The 18,387-nt window shown below is 38.3% G+C and overlaps 1 protein-coding gene across 3 annotated transcripts in view; it reads right to left on the bottom strand.

The window, feature by feature from the left end:
- The window catches only part of Ctnna2 (catenin (cadherin-associated protein), alpha 2), a 1,112,116-nt gene that overhangs the window by 764,943 nt on the left and 328,786 nt on the right, over positions 1-18,387 (bottom strand). For all 3 annotated transcript variants that reach the window (XM_013031823.1, XM_013031821.1, XM_013031822.1), the window contains exon 4: positions 8,412-8,578. In XM_013031823.1, the coding sequence (XP_012887277.1) occupies positions 8,412-8,578 (167 nt within the window). The remainder of the gene's footprint in view (positions 1-8,411; positions 8,579-18,387) is intronic.

Below are 18,387 nucleotides of genomic sequence, written 5' to 3'. Positions count from 1 at the left end.
AGCACCACTTCTGGCTTTTTTTTTTCTTCTGCTTATGTGGTGCTGAGGAATCGAATCCAGGGCCTCATGCATGCAAGGCAAGAGCTCTACCACTGAATCACCTTCCCAGCCCTATTTTTTTTTTCTTTTGTTAGTTGTGGGGCTTGAACTCTGGGTCTGGGCGCTGTCCCTGAGCTCTTCATCTCAAGTTTAGTACTCTACCACTTTGAACAACAGTACTACTTCCAGTTTTCTAGTGGTTAATTGGAGATAAGACTCTCATGGACTTTCCTGCCCAGGCTGGCTTTGAACCAGAATCCTCAGATCTCAGCCTCCTGAGTAGCTAAGATGAGGTATTTTTAGTCACTTAAATCAAATCACCCTTTAGGGTATAGAAAGGCCCATTTAAAATATGTTCATAGTTTAATGAGCAGTGTAAATCTCAAATCTTGCACACAACAAATCACTGATGCTTTACTTTCTAGTAGATTTATAGTTATCTTAACTTGGCCATCAACAGTATCGCTAAAAGGATTCACTTGGCATTTAAGTTGTTCCTGCTGATTATTTGTGAAGTAAATCTTTACTTAGAACATAAAAAAGTGGTTCCAGGGAAGAGAGAAATCATTATCTCAGAAGGAGCTAAACCCTAGATTCCTTTTTATTTTTTATTTTTTTAGTGTACATATAAAACTACTGGGTTTTAGTAAGAACAATTTGGAATATTTATTTTGTTGTGTTACACATAATTTCTCTTCTCATTGGTTTTCTCTGCAGAATCCAGATGCTTGTTTACATTTACAATACTTACAAAATATAATTCAAAGAAGTATTTTTGTAAATTCCCATGATGGAGTCTGTCCCTATAAAGATAGACTTTGAATCTGGAAAGATCTGAGTGCTTATCTAGTCAAATGTTTCTTCTAGAATCACAACTCATAGTATATTTCACAACCCATTGAAATGGAGAGAGACAGAGAGAAAAAGACAGAGAAAGAAATAAAGGGACTTAAAGACAAAAGGGAAACAAAAGACTAGAGAATTCTGAAAGTGAAAATTACTATCAAATAGTACATATTTAAACAGAGAAAGGGTGTAATTTGGGGAAGGAAATTGACTCCTGTGAGCCATATCAACCCTTCCTCTAAAAGATTACTGGCCAGCCAGGAGTTCAGGGACAAAAGTTGAGGAAAGAAAAAATTTTACAAGGGAAGTGGTCTCTCAAGACACTTTATCCATTGTGCACCCACCTGGGCCATTTGTATGAGAAGGGCTGTAACATGGACCTGAATTTGAAGCATGGTTCTGAAAATTAACTCATGTTAAGCTTGGAATGTCTCCAAGGGAAAGGGGAGTTGGAAAAGATAGAAGCTGATGGTACAGTGGGTACAAGCTGCAGGCTACCATGATGGCTGGAAAGATGAAGGTGTCCATGGTGGAGCACTTTTATCAGGAGGGTTGGAAAAGGTCTATGTTCTGTACTGAAGAATGGCTTTCCACAGGGAGCTGCCATTCCCTCATTAAAGTGTCCATATTAGAAGGGGCATTAGAAACAACTGTTTTGGAAGTGGCGCTGTGGCTCATGCTGTAGAGTTCTTGTCTTGAGCTGAAGAGCTCAGGGACAGTGCCCAGGCCCAGAGTTCAAGTCCCAGGACCGACCCAAAGGAAAAAAAAAAGTAAAATAAGAAACAACGGTTTTGCTACAGAGCAGGCAGAGTCTGTGAACATGAAAGTGACAACTCTGTTGAACCAGAATTTATTCCCTGTCCTTAATATTTTGATTCAGGGCCCAGATCAGATGAAAAGACTTGAAAAGACTAAAGTGTCATTAGCATGTGTTCTCTATCTAGGGTGATATTATTTCCAAAGCTTATGACTTGAACACCCCCCCACCCCTTCCAGGGCTTCTATTTTCCATTCTGGAATAAGCAAGACTGACTGCAACTGTGTTAATTGTCTGAGTCTTTGAACCAGTGCCTGGTTAGTTTTCATCTTTTTGTTTGGGGTTGAAATTTAACATGCTTCAATTTCAAAGAGTTGTGTGATCATTCCTTTTTCCATTAAGTATTCATGAAGCACCAGAGGCAGGAAGGTAAGCATAGGAGGAGGAGTGTGACCTTCCCTTCTCCCCCCTCCCCCCCAGGAATCACATCCCTGCCCTCTAGCTCTGTGTACACAACTGATTTCTCTGCCCTCATTTAAAGCACACACCTGTGCTAGAGGATCACTGTCAACGTAGTCATTGATTTTGTTAGGACACACTGACCCAGTCCAACGTCCTTGTGTGGATACATAGCTGATTGAATTTTAAATGACACTGATGAAACGATTTAATAAATCATATCTAACTCCCCTGTTAGAGTCTGATTTCACAACCAAGTTAAAAATATCCATCTTGGAAATAAAAGCTGGCCAAGTTAAAGGCTGAACATGAGACCATTGTCTGTGTTTTTCCCTGCACTTTGGTTTGATCACCCATATTTGCATCTTTATCATGCTTCCTCTTTCTGCCTTCTAAAAATAAGTTGGATATTTTATTTTCAATTTCCTCCTCTTTGAGGAATGGAATTTCATGATTCAATTTCCCCTCAAGTAAGTGAAAGGATCTCATCACAATGCAAGCATGATTAAATGATTAAATAATGATTATACATTATTCTTAAAAGTGCATATTTTAACCATGTACAACATTATTGTTTATGATATACTTCCAAAGCTAATTTTAATTTGGATAAAAAAAATTGACACTAGCCAGAGTCATCAAGTACTTGTGATGAACCAGATCTTGTTTTGAAAGGTTATGCCAATCTAACTTAGTTCTCAAAGCAAGTCTGATAATTGGGTGTTTTCTTTATTCTTACTTTGCAGCACAGTGACTGAAACTAGACCAAGATGTTTCAAAGCAAGTGAGTGCAGGGTTTTGGGTTTGGACTCAAGTCGTTTACTCCTACTACTTTTAAGTCGTTGGGCTGGGCTACATTAACTTCTCAGGCAGGACAATTTTATAAAGCTGTCGGTATTTGGATTTTATTATATTCTTAAATCCTTGACAATGAAGACTGACTAAGAGTCTTGCCCCAGCTGATCAGCCTCCACATTTGAGTTAGTACTTCCTTAATATCTCTAAAAACTATACATCACCATGGCTTTAAAAATTGATACATAAAGAGTACAAAATATTTACAAGTTACCCAAGACCTCTATAAACTGGATCTCACTAACTTGGCCATCACCTCTCCATCCCCTAGCTTCAATGCTTAGAAGATGGAATATCTTGCCTTGTGTCAAACTTAACCCATCTCATGTCTTTGTCCTGTCCTTGGTTTGTGAAGCTCTCTTTAGGAAAAGTCTATTGTCTCACTTACATCTCTGTTTAATGGCAACAACACCCTATATGGTGTTAGGACATTACTCTTTACTTGCACAAGTGATCAAAAACAAACTCACCCTTCCTGCTCTCTGAACATGGCCCATGCTCTTGACATAATGTTCCTTTCTGAGCCAACTCAATGTTAAGCTGTGTAAGCAGAGTGTGTGGTGCAGATAATGCAGGAGGAAAGGCTTTGCAAACTCATTCTAGCATGCTCCCCCAGCACACATCTGGGCATCAGCAAAGTCCCTCTGTAAAGCCCCATTGAGCAATTTTGCAAGAGAATATTTTCTTTCAGACACTACTCTGTGAGCACCTTTCCTTAGCATCTTAAGGGGCAGATTTCTGAAAAATTTCACTTGCTTGTGTGGAACCTTGGTGATTTAAGCACAACACAGAATCCCAGAGGCACACCCTACAACCCACAAATGGCTCTCCGTGCTGGTGCATGAATCCTTTCTATGGGGTTCGGTGTCATCTCCTATCTGCTATTTGAATATTTTTAGACTCTGCTCTACTTTTTATTAGGTAATCATTTGTTTTTCTCCTCTGATTCTTACGATTAAAAATTCTTTCCTGTATATTCAAAATTTCAGTCCAAATTACAGGGTGATTTTGCTCTCATTATTGGAAAGAAACATACTTCCCTCAACTCCTTTGATGGAATCAGTGTTTTTAGTTACTTCTCATGATGAAGCCCTAGTTTCATGCCTGGTCTTGTGGATCTGACTGTTGAATTTGGGGACAGTGAGGACAGTGGCTCAAGGGAAAGCAACCCACACTTACTTCAACCAATCCCAATCTTGAGGCCAAACCATGTCCCATATTATCCTGAATTATTGAACAGTACAATTTCATGGAGTTTATTTTCAGCGTGTGGTTAATTACTTAGGCAAATGAAGCTATCTTATTGTTCCATGTCCCCCTCTAAATACAACATACTTGTCATTCATGGGCCAACCAAGAAAAGTAAAACCTTAGTTTGAGCAGTCAAGGAAAAGACTTTCCTCTTTTGCATTATCTCCACATTAGAAAACTACAACCTTGAGATGCTTGGCAACCGCTTTAACCTTAGACTAAAAGGAGCCCACAAAGAATAGAACCCTCACTGAGAGAAAGAGCACAGAAACTCAATTCTTGCGACTAACTTAGCCTTGATCAAATTTTTCCTGACACTTTAATCTTAAGACTCTTTGTTGAGTCCAGGTGGAGTTAGATTTTCTGTTATTTATAGCCAAAAAGTACCTTAATTATACTTTTCTTCTGAGTATGACTATAGCAATATGCAGACATTCTTAGTGTACAGTACATGGTTGATGATTCCTGGGTTGGCATGTAAGGTTCTCAAAGCAGAAGCCAAGCCATGTTTGAAGTTAGGTATACTGGCCTAGTGTTTTATATATCGTGAGTAAGCAGTAAATATTCCCTAACAATCAACTGAATAAGTAAATTATGAACAATTTAGTGGTGTGAGGGCAATATCAGGATAGTTCTGGCAGAAATGTAATGCTAAGAAACTGAGCCATATTTTATATATTTGAAACCAGAGACAAGACTACTGTAATCCAATTGAGTATAATCCAACTACTTCAGAGCTTCAGCAATAAGTGGCGACTACTAAGAAATAATGAGTTATGAGGCTATGTTTGACAATTTGATGATAAAGTTACAAAGCACAGGTAATATTAGATTTTTCCCTGTCCTATTATTGGCCTCCAACAACACAGCATTATATTTGACTTGTAGGAACCACTAAGAAAACATGATTTCCACAAGAAATTGACTGAGTGGTTACAGTTTTTATTATTATTATCATTCCATTTTCTAGGGAGAAATTCTCCCATCATCAGGTACATTATTTTAGTAGCTACCCTGAGGATTGAAAAAAAGGTGATGGTTTTCTCTGACATGTCTAGGTGAGTTTATGTGTAATATCATTCTTCATGCAAATAATTGACAATATAATCTGATTACATGAATTCACAACCTAAGAAAAATAAATATCCTCTTTATCCCTACTGATTGGAATGAAGGATTACTTTTAAAGTGTGCCGGGCCATGAATTAACTAAACACACTGACAATGTCAACTGATTGCAAGGTAAAAAAAGGTGTCTGCCTAGGAAACCACTCAGTAGCAATCTCAGTAATAAAACTGATCAAAATTCAGCATCATTTTAACAGTGCCTAATGTACAAATGATTGGCATAGCTTTGCTAACAAGCATCAGATCCCACTAACTGGACTTTGGAAAAATGTGAGAGCCAATGTTTTCACACTCTCCTCTTGAATCTGGAAAGGCATCAGCAAAATCTTTGTACTGTCAGTCCTATGAAACTTCTTTGATGTTAAAGCACTAAAAATACTTGTATGATGGGCATGGTAAACTTAATACATGCAACTAAAATACCTGTATATTGTATTAGTTCCTGGGAGGACATATAAATTTATGTTTCCAAATAGAAGTGCAAAGCAGAAGACTGCAAAGAGCTATACACTGCCAAAACACATAAAATCTGCAGAGGTTTTAGAGTCTAAATAGCATCTGTTTACAAGACTTGATATGCCAACAATTATATACTAGGATGCAAGGTAGAGAATGATGATAGGTATTAGAGAAAAATATATTGACTGCCTTTCATCTACTTGGTGAAGGATTGATGAAGAAACATGAACCTGAGCATCAATAAGAAAGTAATTCTTTCTACCTTTCTGTAAGTTACAAATATATGAGAAAAATTGATATCTGGAAAGAACACCCCAAAATTTGGCATCTGGCCTGAAAGATGAATATTAAAATACCATATGTAATGCTTAACAGTTAAGTGGCTAGCTAGCAGTCCCATTACAAGAAGCTGTGGGATTTATTATAGAGAATTTTCATTCATCCAAACCAACAGAATATTGGAATCCCAAATTTGCTCTTATTAGAAATCGTCTAAACAAAACAAATCTTGGTAAAGCTGTAGATGATAGTTGTTAACCTGCTGAATCAAAGCATTTAGAAGTAAATGATTTTTGTCTTCCATCTTAAATTTAAAAAGTGAATAGATACTTATAATATTTTGTGAGGGGCTGTTGTATTTCTACAGCAAAAAACTAACACACTGCTAGGCAAAATTATGAGCTTGTTAATTTATAACTATTTTGTTGACTCAAAGCTTTTTGGTGGGTGGTGCATGAACCCCAGGACTTATTCAAAATGTGATTCGACCCACAACCTAGCTGATTCAGTGTACTTCTTCATTTCTTCCACAAGAGGGCAACAGTCCACCATCACTGCTGGTTACAGGAGCTGAGGTCTAAGTAGAACAAATGTGTTATTTAGTCTACATTCATTTTTAATTTTACAACTGACAGGCTGACAGGAGTACTTAATATTGCTGGGTTGACCTTTGCATGATTTTGTGCTAAGTTCTTTTTTTTAAACTTCCCTTAATCTGCAGAACAGAGAAGAAAATGCAATTGACTGCACATTACAACGGGCTGAAGCTGTATTATCAGCTGACAGCACCAGTCAAAGAGATGTGCAGACAGGCAGGATTGCCTAGCAACTGGTGCCACTATGGTATCCCAGACGCAGAATGAAAGAGCATTTTCTGTAGGTGGGCAATTTAGGAAGGATACTTAGCCTGTCATCACTTCCCAGTGGTGGCTGAACAAGCTTACCATAGCCTAGACAATCAGTTGAGATACAGGGTTAATTTCTTTAAGTTCATTTCTATCATCCCCATATGAGGATAAAGGAAGACTGTCTTTCTGGGGAAATATTGTTATGAGAATGTAGTCTCGGAAGATCAAATGTGCTAGCAAGGTAAAATGGTAAAACTTTTCTCCTAGCATACTTGAGGAGAAAGTTCTCTGTGCCATAAAGGTTGTGTAAACAGAGGTACCTGGAGGAGGGACAGCTGGCACTGCAGCCTGCAGACAGACGCACGGGGCTCACAGTCTATAAGGGGCCCCTGATTACCACTCATTTTACACCCAGATTCTGTGGTAAGTATTCCTAGGAATTTCCCTGACTCAGCATTTATATAGCTGAGCCATCACTAACCCCATTTGCATAGGTGACAGAGCTGAGCTGTAAGAACATAATGGTGATGCCAATCCAGTTGGCAAGGGGACAACAATAGATCAAAACCTAGTTGGTTTGAATCCAGTGATTAATCCAATCCTAATGCTCTGTGGTCTCCCCAAAGTTTCTGAAACAAGCAGAGTTTCTCATTGAATTGTGTATTTCATCAAGTTTGAATTTCTTTCCCTAAGTATTTAAGGGCTTATTCTTTGGGACAAATTGAAGAACAAAAAATAAAATCCTCCTTGGGCAAGTTCTGCTTTGGATTCCTTGGTTCCTTGGGGAATTTTCTGGAAACTGTGAAGTGCTATAATTTACTTTATGTCCATCAGCTCAGGTTGGAGGTCTTGAAGATGGAAAAAGACTCAGTCAGAGATATTAGATACCAGGCTTGGTGCATTAAAAGTGATTCTGGAAACTGTGAACCAAAAACCTTTTTTGGGGGGGTAAGATAGGCTAAAAATGTATGTGTATGTTCACACACATACAGACATACACACATATACACACACACATATATACACACCTACTCACACACACACACACACACACATATATATTTACACATACATACATATACAAAGTTCAATGCATAATCCATAATAAGCTTGGCATAAGTGGGTACTTGGCCCATTATCTAGAAGAGCTCCCTCTACCCTGAATTAGCATATGAACCTACATAGCTGTGAATCTCAAGAGAAGCCAAAAGCAGATGCACTAAATCTAGTCTTGAAATCTAGAAGAACGTTGTGACACCTACTCCAGAAAGTAAAGAATGATCCAAACACTGTGCTTTGAGGGGAACAAAATGGCCCAAACAAGTCTTAGATGACTCTGCGTATACTATGGAATGTATGTTTTTTCTGAAATCTTGGCATTGTACCATGTAGATGAGTAAGGAGCCACAGAAACATTTTCTATCAGCATTCAGACCTGGCCAAGAATGCCACTCACATAAAGCAAATTTGGATATATTTTGCATACGTACAATTTTCAGATGAGATAATAGTCTCATGACATCTGCCATGTCTGCCAGGATGAGCAAGCGGGTTACTGCTGACAGCAGAGCCCGGGCCGCCCGCACCATGGTGCCCCGCTTCACTGAGGAGCATGGGTCATCAGCGAACTCAGAGGAGGCGATCCGCATGGTCTCACCTGGAAGACAAAGGGGGAGAGACATGTGGGTAGACAGGAGGCTGAGCAGGTGGGAACGTGAAAGATCTCCAAATGCATAGTTTTTGTTCTTATTGCAAAAGTTGGGTGAGCAGCTGACGCGTCTCTCTGCTCCAAACCAGCAGAATGCCTTTGAAGTCAAGCATACCAGTGCACATGGACAAGTGTTAACAAAACTAAGGAATAAAATCATACTTTTAACCACAATAATGAAGACAATATATTCAATTTGTGTCACAACTAAGAACCTGCCCCGAGTTTAATCATCCTCCCTTCATCTCTCTTGAAAATAATGCCAGTTAGTTACCGGGCAACTAGTTCAGGTTACTGACATCCCAAAGACAAAATTTATTTCTCAAAGGATTCCTTAAGACTATCCTCTTAATCAAGCTAAGACAGAAACCCAAGGTCCAGTCTTCCATCCTTCTGTTGCAAATGTCTTAAAGAGCTCCTTGGGGTTATCCTTCATAACCTTTCCCCTTACAGCAGAACACAGTGACTAAGTATCAAAATAGACATATGGTTAAGAAGTCCTGTGAAGAAAGTAGTGATTTGCATATTCAAGATGAGGCTAGTAGGAAGAAAGCTATTAGCTTCCATGGGCTATGGGAAATGAAAGTGAGCTGTTCCCATGAAGAATGGAGTGGTTGGGACAAAAGTGGATCTAAAGCTGGGATCTGCAGCTTCGTGGACAGATGTGTGAGGGAGTGGCTGGAGAGGGAGGTGGTAGAGCCTAGAACACCATCAAAGAACTTTGGTCAAGTAGAGAAGTGACATGAATGAACTTGTGTATTGGAGGACTATTTTTATCACGTTCTATAAATTCTATAAACTTCAAGGGGGTCCAACTGGGACTAAGAAATGAGTAAGCAGGGCAGATATGGTTCTAGTCTAGAAAGCACTGATGAGGGCCAGGACTAGGAAAATAAGTGGAATCCTGATTCAGAGGAAAAGTGGATAGTAATGAGGTCTTTAAGACATGGACAAAGGTTTTCAGGGACTGATTAGACAAGATGGGACAGATGATATATAACAATAGTGGAGCCATGTACACTATTTGCACAAATGGATCCCTGGACTGGGAAACAAAGCGAGATAATTAACTCAAATAATACTCATACTGCATGTGTGGGTGGATATTCACTGGGGTCAGGAGGGCGGGGAGGAAGCATAAATGGAGTTTCATCTCAGCAGTTAACCAAGGATTAAAAAAAGCTTTCAATAAATTTGAAGAGTTGAATTAATTTATTCAATATCGTTATTAGAAATGATTATCAAACAAAACCTCACTTGTTAATAAAGCCAATGATAGCATTGAGCAATCTGTAATTTACCCTGAGACACAAAGGAAAAAAAAATAGAAAACACACACATCCCCAACACATCTTCTTACATTACAGACAGATGAGAACGTAATGCCATTCACTCGTTGTTACAGTTATTTAAACCCTTATGGCAATACTTTTTATACTTGAAGCATGTGGGCGTACAGGAAACCATATCATGCTGCTTTCTAAAAGAAGCTCTTATCTGCTGCGAGCATATTATATTGTCCACCAAGCCTAAGTTTTATGCATAGGCATAAACAAAAGATTTGATATATAACCAGGTTTGAAATGAGTGAAAAAATCTTTTTTATAATGGCATTCTAGTGAATTTTCAAGAGATGTAAATAAAGTTTAAAGTTGAGATTGTAGTTAGGAGACACCAATGCAACACAAGTGTCACAGCCTTCCTCAAGTCTATTTCATGTTCTCTACTCCTCTCATCCTCCTTCTTCCAAATAAGACATAAGTGGCAAATATCTGAGGTGGAGAGAAGAAAGCTACTTGATTTCTCTTTCAGGACCTGGGTGCTGCCCCATAGTTTTTTGTTTGTTTGTTTTTGTTTTCATTCCCCCTCCCCCCCACCCCCGGCAAGACCAGTGCCCTACCACTTCAGCCACGACTCCACTTTTAACTTTTTGGTGGTTAATTGGATATGAGAGTACCAGAGGTTTCTGTCTAGGCTGGCTTCGAACCATGGGTTTACATGTGTGTGCTGCCGAGATATTTCTCTTTTTCAGTGAGAATGGAAAGAGTATTACATACTGAGGCAAATCCAGTGACATATTGAGAGGATCACAAATAAAGCTAAACAAATTCCTTGGCAGTATTGTTGGGTAGATAAGATGTTGGGAATAGACTCACTTATTCAAGGAGAGGGGTGTGTGCTGTGCATAGCCAACTAGTAGCTGCATGGGATTCTGCATGGCAAATTGAGCCTTAGCTTGAATAAGAGGGAACCACTGAGTTAGAGCTACTCCAAGAAAACACAGGACCCCAGGAGGTATAACCAAGTTCACCGCATCCAGCATGGAATGGCTAAGACATCACCAAATGGGGTGTTCCAGGGCAGTGTGATGGTGCTTTATCCAGATGCTGTCCATTTGATCACTTGTTCTTCAAAGTACATGCTTCAAAGACACTGAGTGACAGATCAGAAGTATGGAATTCTTAGGTGGAGGTAATCAACTGGGGCCCAGAGCGGGTATCTCAGTATCCAGTGGATGTCCATGAGGGAGGGAGAGAAAGAGATGAATTTGCAAGTAGAAAACTCAGGCTAAATTCTGAGATCATTCTAAGATAAATAGAAGGTAATTTCACTCATTTTAAATTAAAAGTAAAAGCTCATTTGAAACACATATAAATGATTTCATGTTGTTAAAGATTCCAAAGGAAAGGCAATCAGAAATCAGCTATAACTTTAATGTGTCTTATATCCCTGCAGTTGTAGGCTTACTGAGTTAAATGGAAATCTATATTACAAAATGATAAAACTAAGTTCATCAGTATAAAATGAGCTATTTTCCCAGGGAATGGTTTTATTCTGCAAGACAGAAATAATTAACCGAGTATAGGAAGGGCTGTGCAGGAAAGGGATTAAGTGTTGGAGAAAGGGTAACAGGGATCTACTTGGTCCAATCTACAACTTCTCACCTTCTCTCTCATTTATTTGATTTTAGAGCTCACTCAGAACCCAGTCTCTAGGTAAAGGCTTTGATCTCCTGAAGCCACCTTCATCTGCTGGAAAGAAAAAATTAACCACTGAAATAGTGACGAGAGACCCAGCAAATAATATTCTGTAGTTCTTTTATACCAATGCTTGTCATATGTGTATTGCTCTAAAAGCTTTACATACTCATCTCAGGGGGTAAAAAAGAACAAACATTTAAGGTGATGATGACCCAGATTTGCACTCTGACTCCAACTATTTCAGGAGCTTAGTTCTTGCTTATTCAACTTGCAAGTATTAGTCCCCTCAAATATAAAAATGGGGGTAAAAATAGAATTAGCTGCCACACAGACTCCCATTCCAGTGAAAAGTGCTAGACTGCATTCAAAGCAGTTACCCTGAGGCCTCCTCTCTAAGAGGAGCTCAATCTTTATTATCATTATCATAATAATTAGTACCTTAAACCAGACTAAGGAAAATGGTGAATATATTACAGATTTGGAAATGTATTTTACTTGATTCCACTCATAACTACTTTTTGTCTTCTAAAATATTTTTTATTATCTTTAAGTAGCTTTACAAAGGAGTTACCATTCAACAAAGCAGTTTATGAATACAATGCATCTTGGTTAATGTCACCGCTTTCAATATTCTTACCTCTCTCTCCCAACCCATCCCTTTCCTCATTTTTCTTAATTTTGTCAGCTATGAATTGAATTTTTGACCATATTGCTCTTCTTCATCCCTTCTTCTTCCCCATAAAGATCTTACTTTAAAGCAATAAAACATCTCTCCAATAAAAATAGTCATTACTTTAAGATAAGATGTATAAAAAAGAAAATGGTGCTTAGTTTTTGGGTCAGTTTTGTCTTGACTCCTGGGCTACCCTGGAGGCACTGGGATGGTAGACACTAATGGATATGAGCTGTGTAGTGTTTGTTGGAATGTACAATGCTGCAGACAGAAGGAAAGCAGACAGAAGACAGACTTACGAAAATCATATTAAGAAGAAAATTCTAAACCACATAGAGGTTATGGAAATCATCTGGCTCATTCTTTTGAGAATGGGCCTGGATGCAAGGTAAGAAAACTGTAAACAGCATGACAGCTGTTGGAAAACCATGAGAAGCAAGGAAAAATTATGGTAAACGTCAGGCTAAAGAGTACAGGGGAAAGGAGTGGGCAGCTGGATTAGTCCTCTAGTCTTCTGAGCTGAGCAGGGTTTAACTTCTTTTTCCTTTGCACGCTTTCAGCAATGGCAAACATAGGATTTGTCTGCTGCACTGCAATTATAGGGGAAGGGGGGAAGCAGAGAATATTGTAGCTACAGATAAGAGGGAGTAAAACAACTAGAAGGATGGACTGTAGCATACAATAGAATTTCAATGTGCCTCCCATACCTGGTAACATCTATGCTCAACTTTTCCTTATAGAATAAATGTGTTTCTTATGAAACTGAAAAATGCAGACAAGTCAAATGAATCAAAACACTATTCCACTATTCTCACTCTTAATTACTAAGGACAACAGTCAGAATCTTCTGATGAGCTTTCTTTAGGAAAGTTCCCTATTCCCATTTTTTTAACCAACAGTTTTTACATGTCATACCTACAGCCATGTATTTTTCTTTGTCTAAGTATATAAAACATGAGCAATTGTTTCATTTTATATTTCTGTCTCTTTTGTGGAATTCCTAGAGAAGATGATAGAAAAAAAGTCTCAGAGCAGTGTTTTCTTTGCCATGGCTATTCTCTCTCATCATAGACTATGGAACATGTTTCACAGATTTTTCTGAGGCACAAATCTTCATGAGACATCAATAATCTTACACAGCAATGCAAAAGCTGCACAACTGGACAAGTTCTGACTCTCTGTGTACATCCTATCAGAACCACATACTTGTAGGACCAGGGAAAGAAGGAATATCACAACTAAAAATGCAAATCTGAACAGTGTCCAACTTGTGAATGTTTTATCATTTTGATCAATTGCTAATGTGACTGAGGCAATACAATACATGAAAGGCAGTTACGATCCTGGTTGACCCATTTCCTAACCTCTGTGGGAAACCATTTTCATTTGACCTAGAGCAAACTGCAATGGTAAGTGAATGACTCTGGTAGAGAAGGGTACAGAAGTTGCAATGCTAGCATAGGGATTCCCCTTTTCTCTGCAGTATAAGAGCGAGAATTCAGGGCTTTTTATTTACTATCCTAAAACTTGAACCACACTCCCAGCTCTTTTGGTCTTAGGTTGTTTTTCAAATAGGGTCCTGCAGGTTTTGCTGAGGCTAGGCTTCAGACTATGATCCTCCTACCAATGCCTCATCTATGGGTAGGATGACAGAATGCATTAGTGGAGATGAGGGTGGGGTTCTTAATATCATCCAGCCCCATATCTGCTTGGCCCAAGGGGGTTTTACCAGCTGATACCTGCGTCTTCTTCCTGTTTTTTGGGGGTTGAGACTGAATTCTCCAGGGACTGTTTGTGGTCCCCAGTCAATAACTCATAATCCATAGTTGCCTATGCATCCTCACAGTATAAAATTCAAGATCATAATAAAAATTACTAAACAGGCTGTTGTATGATTCAAGTGGTAGAGATTCTGCCTAACAAGCTTGAGGTTGTAGTTCAAACTCCTACACTGCCAAACCAATGAACTGTGGCTTTGGTTAAATAGCTTCCTGTTCTCTGTTTAGTTTCCTCAAGTCTAAATGGTGAGTACTTGTGACTACAAACGCCTGTGTACATTTGAGTCTTCATTATTTTCCTGCTCTTTAATTTTGGCCAGTCCAGAAACCATAAACATAACCATAATCTCTTTGCTCCTAGAAATACCTTGGACAAGGCAAGTTTGTTCATTGGGAAGAGGGAGGTAAAGCTTGCCAGGTACTGTCCACTTTGAACGAAAACAAATTTTGACTGAAGCAAGGAGAAAAGTCGAATGAGGTTCCAAATGCCTTAAACTTGACAATGAAATAATTGAGATATTTTTTCCTTTCTTTTTTTTTTTGAATTTGTTTTCTAAAGTTGGATTCCTGAGTTTAAGAAGTAGTAAGAAAGCTGTGATATTTGAACAAAGGTGAACGCAGTGATGTCTCCTTCATTTGTGTCACCTCTAGGGGCCATGGCTGCTAGAGGGAAGATGTCCAAAAACAGTTTGGGGACTACTCAACAGCAGTAGAGAATAACACAGGCCCTCCTCAGTAAGGTGGCTGTAACTGAAATCCTTGGAAAGGTCAATAAACACAACATCATCTTTCTCTGAGGAATACTGAATATCTGTATATTTGGTTTATTTTTTTTTCTTTTTTATTGTCAGTCGTGGAGCCTGAACTCTGGGCCTGGGCACTGTCTCTCAGCTCTTCAGCTCAAGGCTAGTGCTTTACCACTTGAGCCACAGTGCCACTTCCGGCTTTTTCTGCTTATGTGGTGCTGAGGAATCGAACCCAGGGCCTCATGCACGCAAGGCAAGCGCTATACCACTGAGCCACCTACTCAGTCCCAACATATCTGTACATTTTCAAGTCAATTCTTCATAAAAATAAGCTGTATCCCGGGAGCTCCTTAAGTACTAATCCTCTGCAACAATTCATGTCCTGCCACTGAAAACCAAGACAATCTTTGGCTTTGCTATGCAGTATGCAGAAGAAAACTTCCTCTGATCTTTCTCAGGAATAAAACTATTATACATGCTGTATCCACAACAAGTTCATATTTATGACAGCACCCTGCCTTCCTTTGTCATTTAACAAAGAGACAGGTCTGTGACAGTTTTCCTTCTATCAAGAAGCTCTCAGAGATAATGAGACATTTGGTAAGAAATGTGAGAAGTTTGTTGGGACCAGTCTTGACTGTGAGATTGGAGAATTTCTGGTTACCCTGGATTCTCCACAGTCTCATTTTAAATAGACACAAAGCCCAAGTAGAGAGTGACCTGCAGGAGGTCAGGTGGCTGGTAGGCCCAAACAGTCACAATCTCACAGTGGCTGTTAAGCACAAAGCACAGTGGGACATTAGTCAATCAAAAGTGCCTCAACTAACTGAATTCCAGTGCTGCCAGATGACCTGCTTCAGTGGTTCAAGGAACTCCAAAGGTGAATGTGTGTCCTCATTTGGTCAGGCCCAGTATTCTTTACCAAGGATTGGTAATTGAGTCTGTTTCAAAGCATTTCCCCCCCTCTTGAGATATTTTCAGTATGCAAAAGTACAACAAACGTCAGTAACTGATGATTAAGTGTATTGAATGTTATGAGCTATTAAACATTGTTAGAGACAGTAATGTACCACCTTGCAGAAGGCACAGATCATTAAGCGTATGGATTTTAATTATTTCAGCTGTAGCTTTTTCATGGGTTGGAGTGAGAGGGTTACACTGTTGCAGCCAGAAAAAATTATCAAGCTTCATTATGGCTCACTTCATAAGTGAGGTTTTTGCAAAGACCCGTTAAATACAACAATGGCATATTCCATAGAAAGGTGATTAGTGTCTTTGGCTGGAATGTAAAAGAAAACTGTAAAAAAAAGAAACCCTTGTAAATGTTAAGTAGTGATGTGTTAAGACTAAGAAAACATAGAGCTTGGAGGTTCATTAGTGAAACAAATTTCACCTTGCATTTTCAAAAGTAAACATAAAAGGTAGTGATAAACATATAAATTTCATTGTGCAACACATTTATTTCTGCAAAACATCAGATCAAATATGTTTTCAAAGCCTGTTTTAGTTTGTAAAGCCTATAAACATCCAATAAATTAACTTCTGAAGGGCTGGGAAGGTGGCTCAGTGGTAGAGTGCTTGCCTTGCATCCGTGATGCCCTGCATTCAATTCCTCAGCACCACATAAACAGAACAAGCCAGAAGTGCACTGTGGCTCAAGAGGTAGAGCACTAGCCTTGAGCTGAAGAGCTGAGGGACAGCACTCAGGCCCAGAGTTCAAGCCTCACAACGGACAAAAACGTATGTTTTTAAAAAACAACTTCTGAATAAACCCAAAGTTTCAAAACTAGTATGTTTTACGGCAAGTTTCCCATGCAAAGTGCAACACTGACATTTCTAATCTTAAGTCAATAAAGGTTTCTATTGATTAGTATCTCTATTCTCCTTGCAAACATGACAAAATCAAAATTACTGAAATGCCAAGATCCTGAGATTGTAGTCAATACTTGAAATGAGACCAGAACCTTATAATAAGATGAAGATGTCAAGAAACCATGCTACAACTTGTACTCGATTGGACAAACAGAGATAACAAAATCATCACAAAGGTTAGCATCTAATTCTGAGTGGAAAGGCAGGCAGCAATCTCAACATGCAAATTTAGAGGACACCTTGAGTTTCCTTTCCCTGATTAAGATGCAGTACAAAAGACTGCCAAGTAAGAAGGTGGATTAGTGTCCAAATCCCAGCATTTAAGAGTGTCTTGGAAAGAATGATGCAGCGTAAATTCTAGCAGATGTAAAACCCAGGCCTGGCCTTTTAGGAGAGAAAGTCCTCTCTCTTCCTTGGAGACCATTCTAATTGGAGGTAACTTTAAATACTATTTTTCTTCTTCTGTGATTTGGTCTTTGATAATCTGTTCTTAACCACATATAAATATATAATCTCCTTTCGATAGGGTAGATTTTGAGAGATAAGTTTTAATGTCCGTAAGAGAGAAGGAAATGTCAAAATGAATATTAACCAGCTATTTTGTAGGCACTAAGGCTGCATGTATAGTGAAAAAAAAGAGAACATAACATAAAGAAATAATGGCCCCTAGTTTTCCAGATCTTACATACCTACAAATGTATCATATAAGCCAGTGACTGACATGTTTGTACACTGTCCTTTAAACTAATGAATATTGTAAGTATGAAAGTTTTTTTTTCATCTCCTTTGGAGGAAAAATAAGTGGTTCCTAGAATGTTTTGATAATAAGGTAATCCTAAATCACACTGAGCTATCTTAAGGTCTAAGTCATCTTACATATATTTGAAAGACATGAGATGTCTTTTTCCTCTATTCCAGAACTCTCATGATCTTCTATGACTTGTTCAAATTTAGGAGGCCAAGAGAGAAGCAAAAGCTGGTTCTGACTGACTTTTACCTTTGCTCAGCTGTGCATTTGTAACAGTTTACTTTTGAGGACAGTTTTTTTTAATATAGTTTCACAAATGCACAACTAACTTTCTCCAAGTTACTTCATATAATTGAAGTCGTTTTTTTTACATCAATGTAGATATCTTGCCATTGTGTGTGTGTGGTTATATTTGTAAGATAATACAGTATTTTAAAGTTGTCATTAGTAAAACTCAATAATATTTGCATCACAGATTTCATTTTGACTAAAATATAAATGCAAAGAAAAGCAAATTGAGAAGTACAAAAAAAGCAATGTTCTTACAAACCAGCTAAATAAACTAGGTTTGAAACTGCTACACAACCAAATAACAAGTCAACCAACATTTTTCTAGGGTAGTCTTAGTCTAAACTGAACAGAGGGAACATTCTTATAATGAGAAAAGATAATTGAGAATAGAAAATTTCACCACATTTTTTAAAATTAGAAACAAAACAAAAGGAAACATCCCAAGTCATTGATATCACAACCATTTTCAACAGAGCTATGAAATTATAGCTCAATTAAATTGTATTCTAAAATGCAATTGGAAAAGATCCATCATTTTTGTCATAAGTATATGGATGAACTACACTAAAATTATTAGAATCTAGGCTTAAAATGCCACAGTTCTCACATTAACTCCTAACTTGCTACTGATTTTCCATTTATCAGAAGAATAACATTTTCTTTTTTTTT

This window comes from Dipodomys ordii, unplaced genomic scaffold (genome assembly GCF_000151885.1).
Source record: "Dipodomys ordii isolate 6190 unplaced genomic scaffold, Dord_2.0 Scaffold144, whole genome shotgun sequence".
Lineage (NCBI taxonomy): Eukaryota > Metazoa > Chordata > Mammalia > Rodentia > Heteromyidae > Dipodomys > Dipodomys ordii.
The sequence above is the reverse complement of the archived record's forward strand: the minus strand, read 5'-3'. Positions and strand labels throughout refer to the sequence as shown.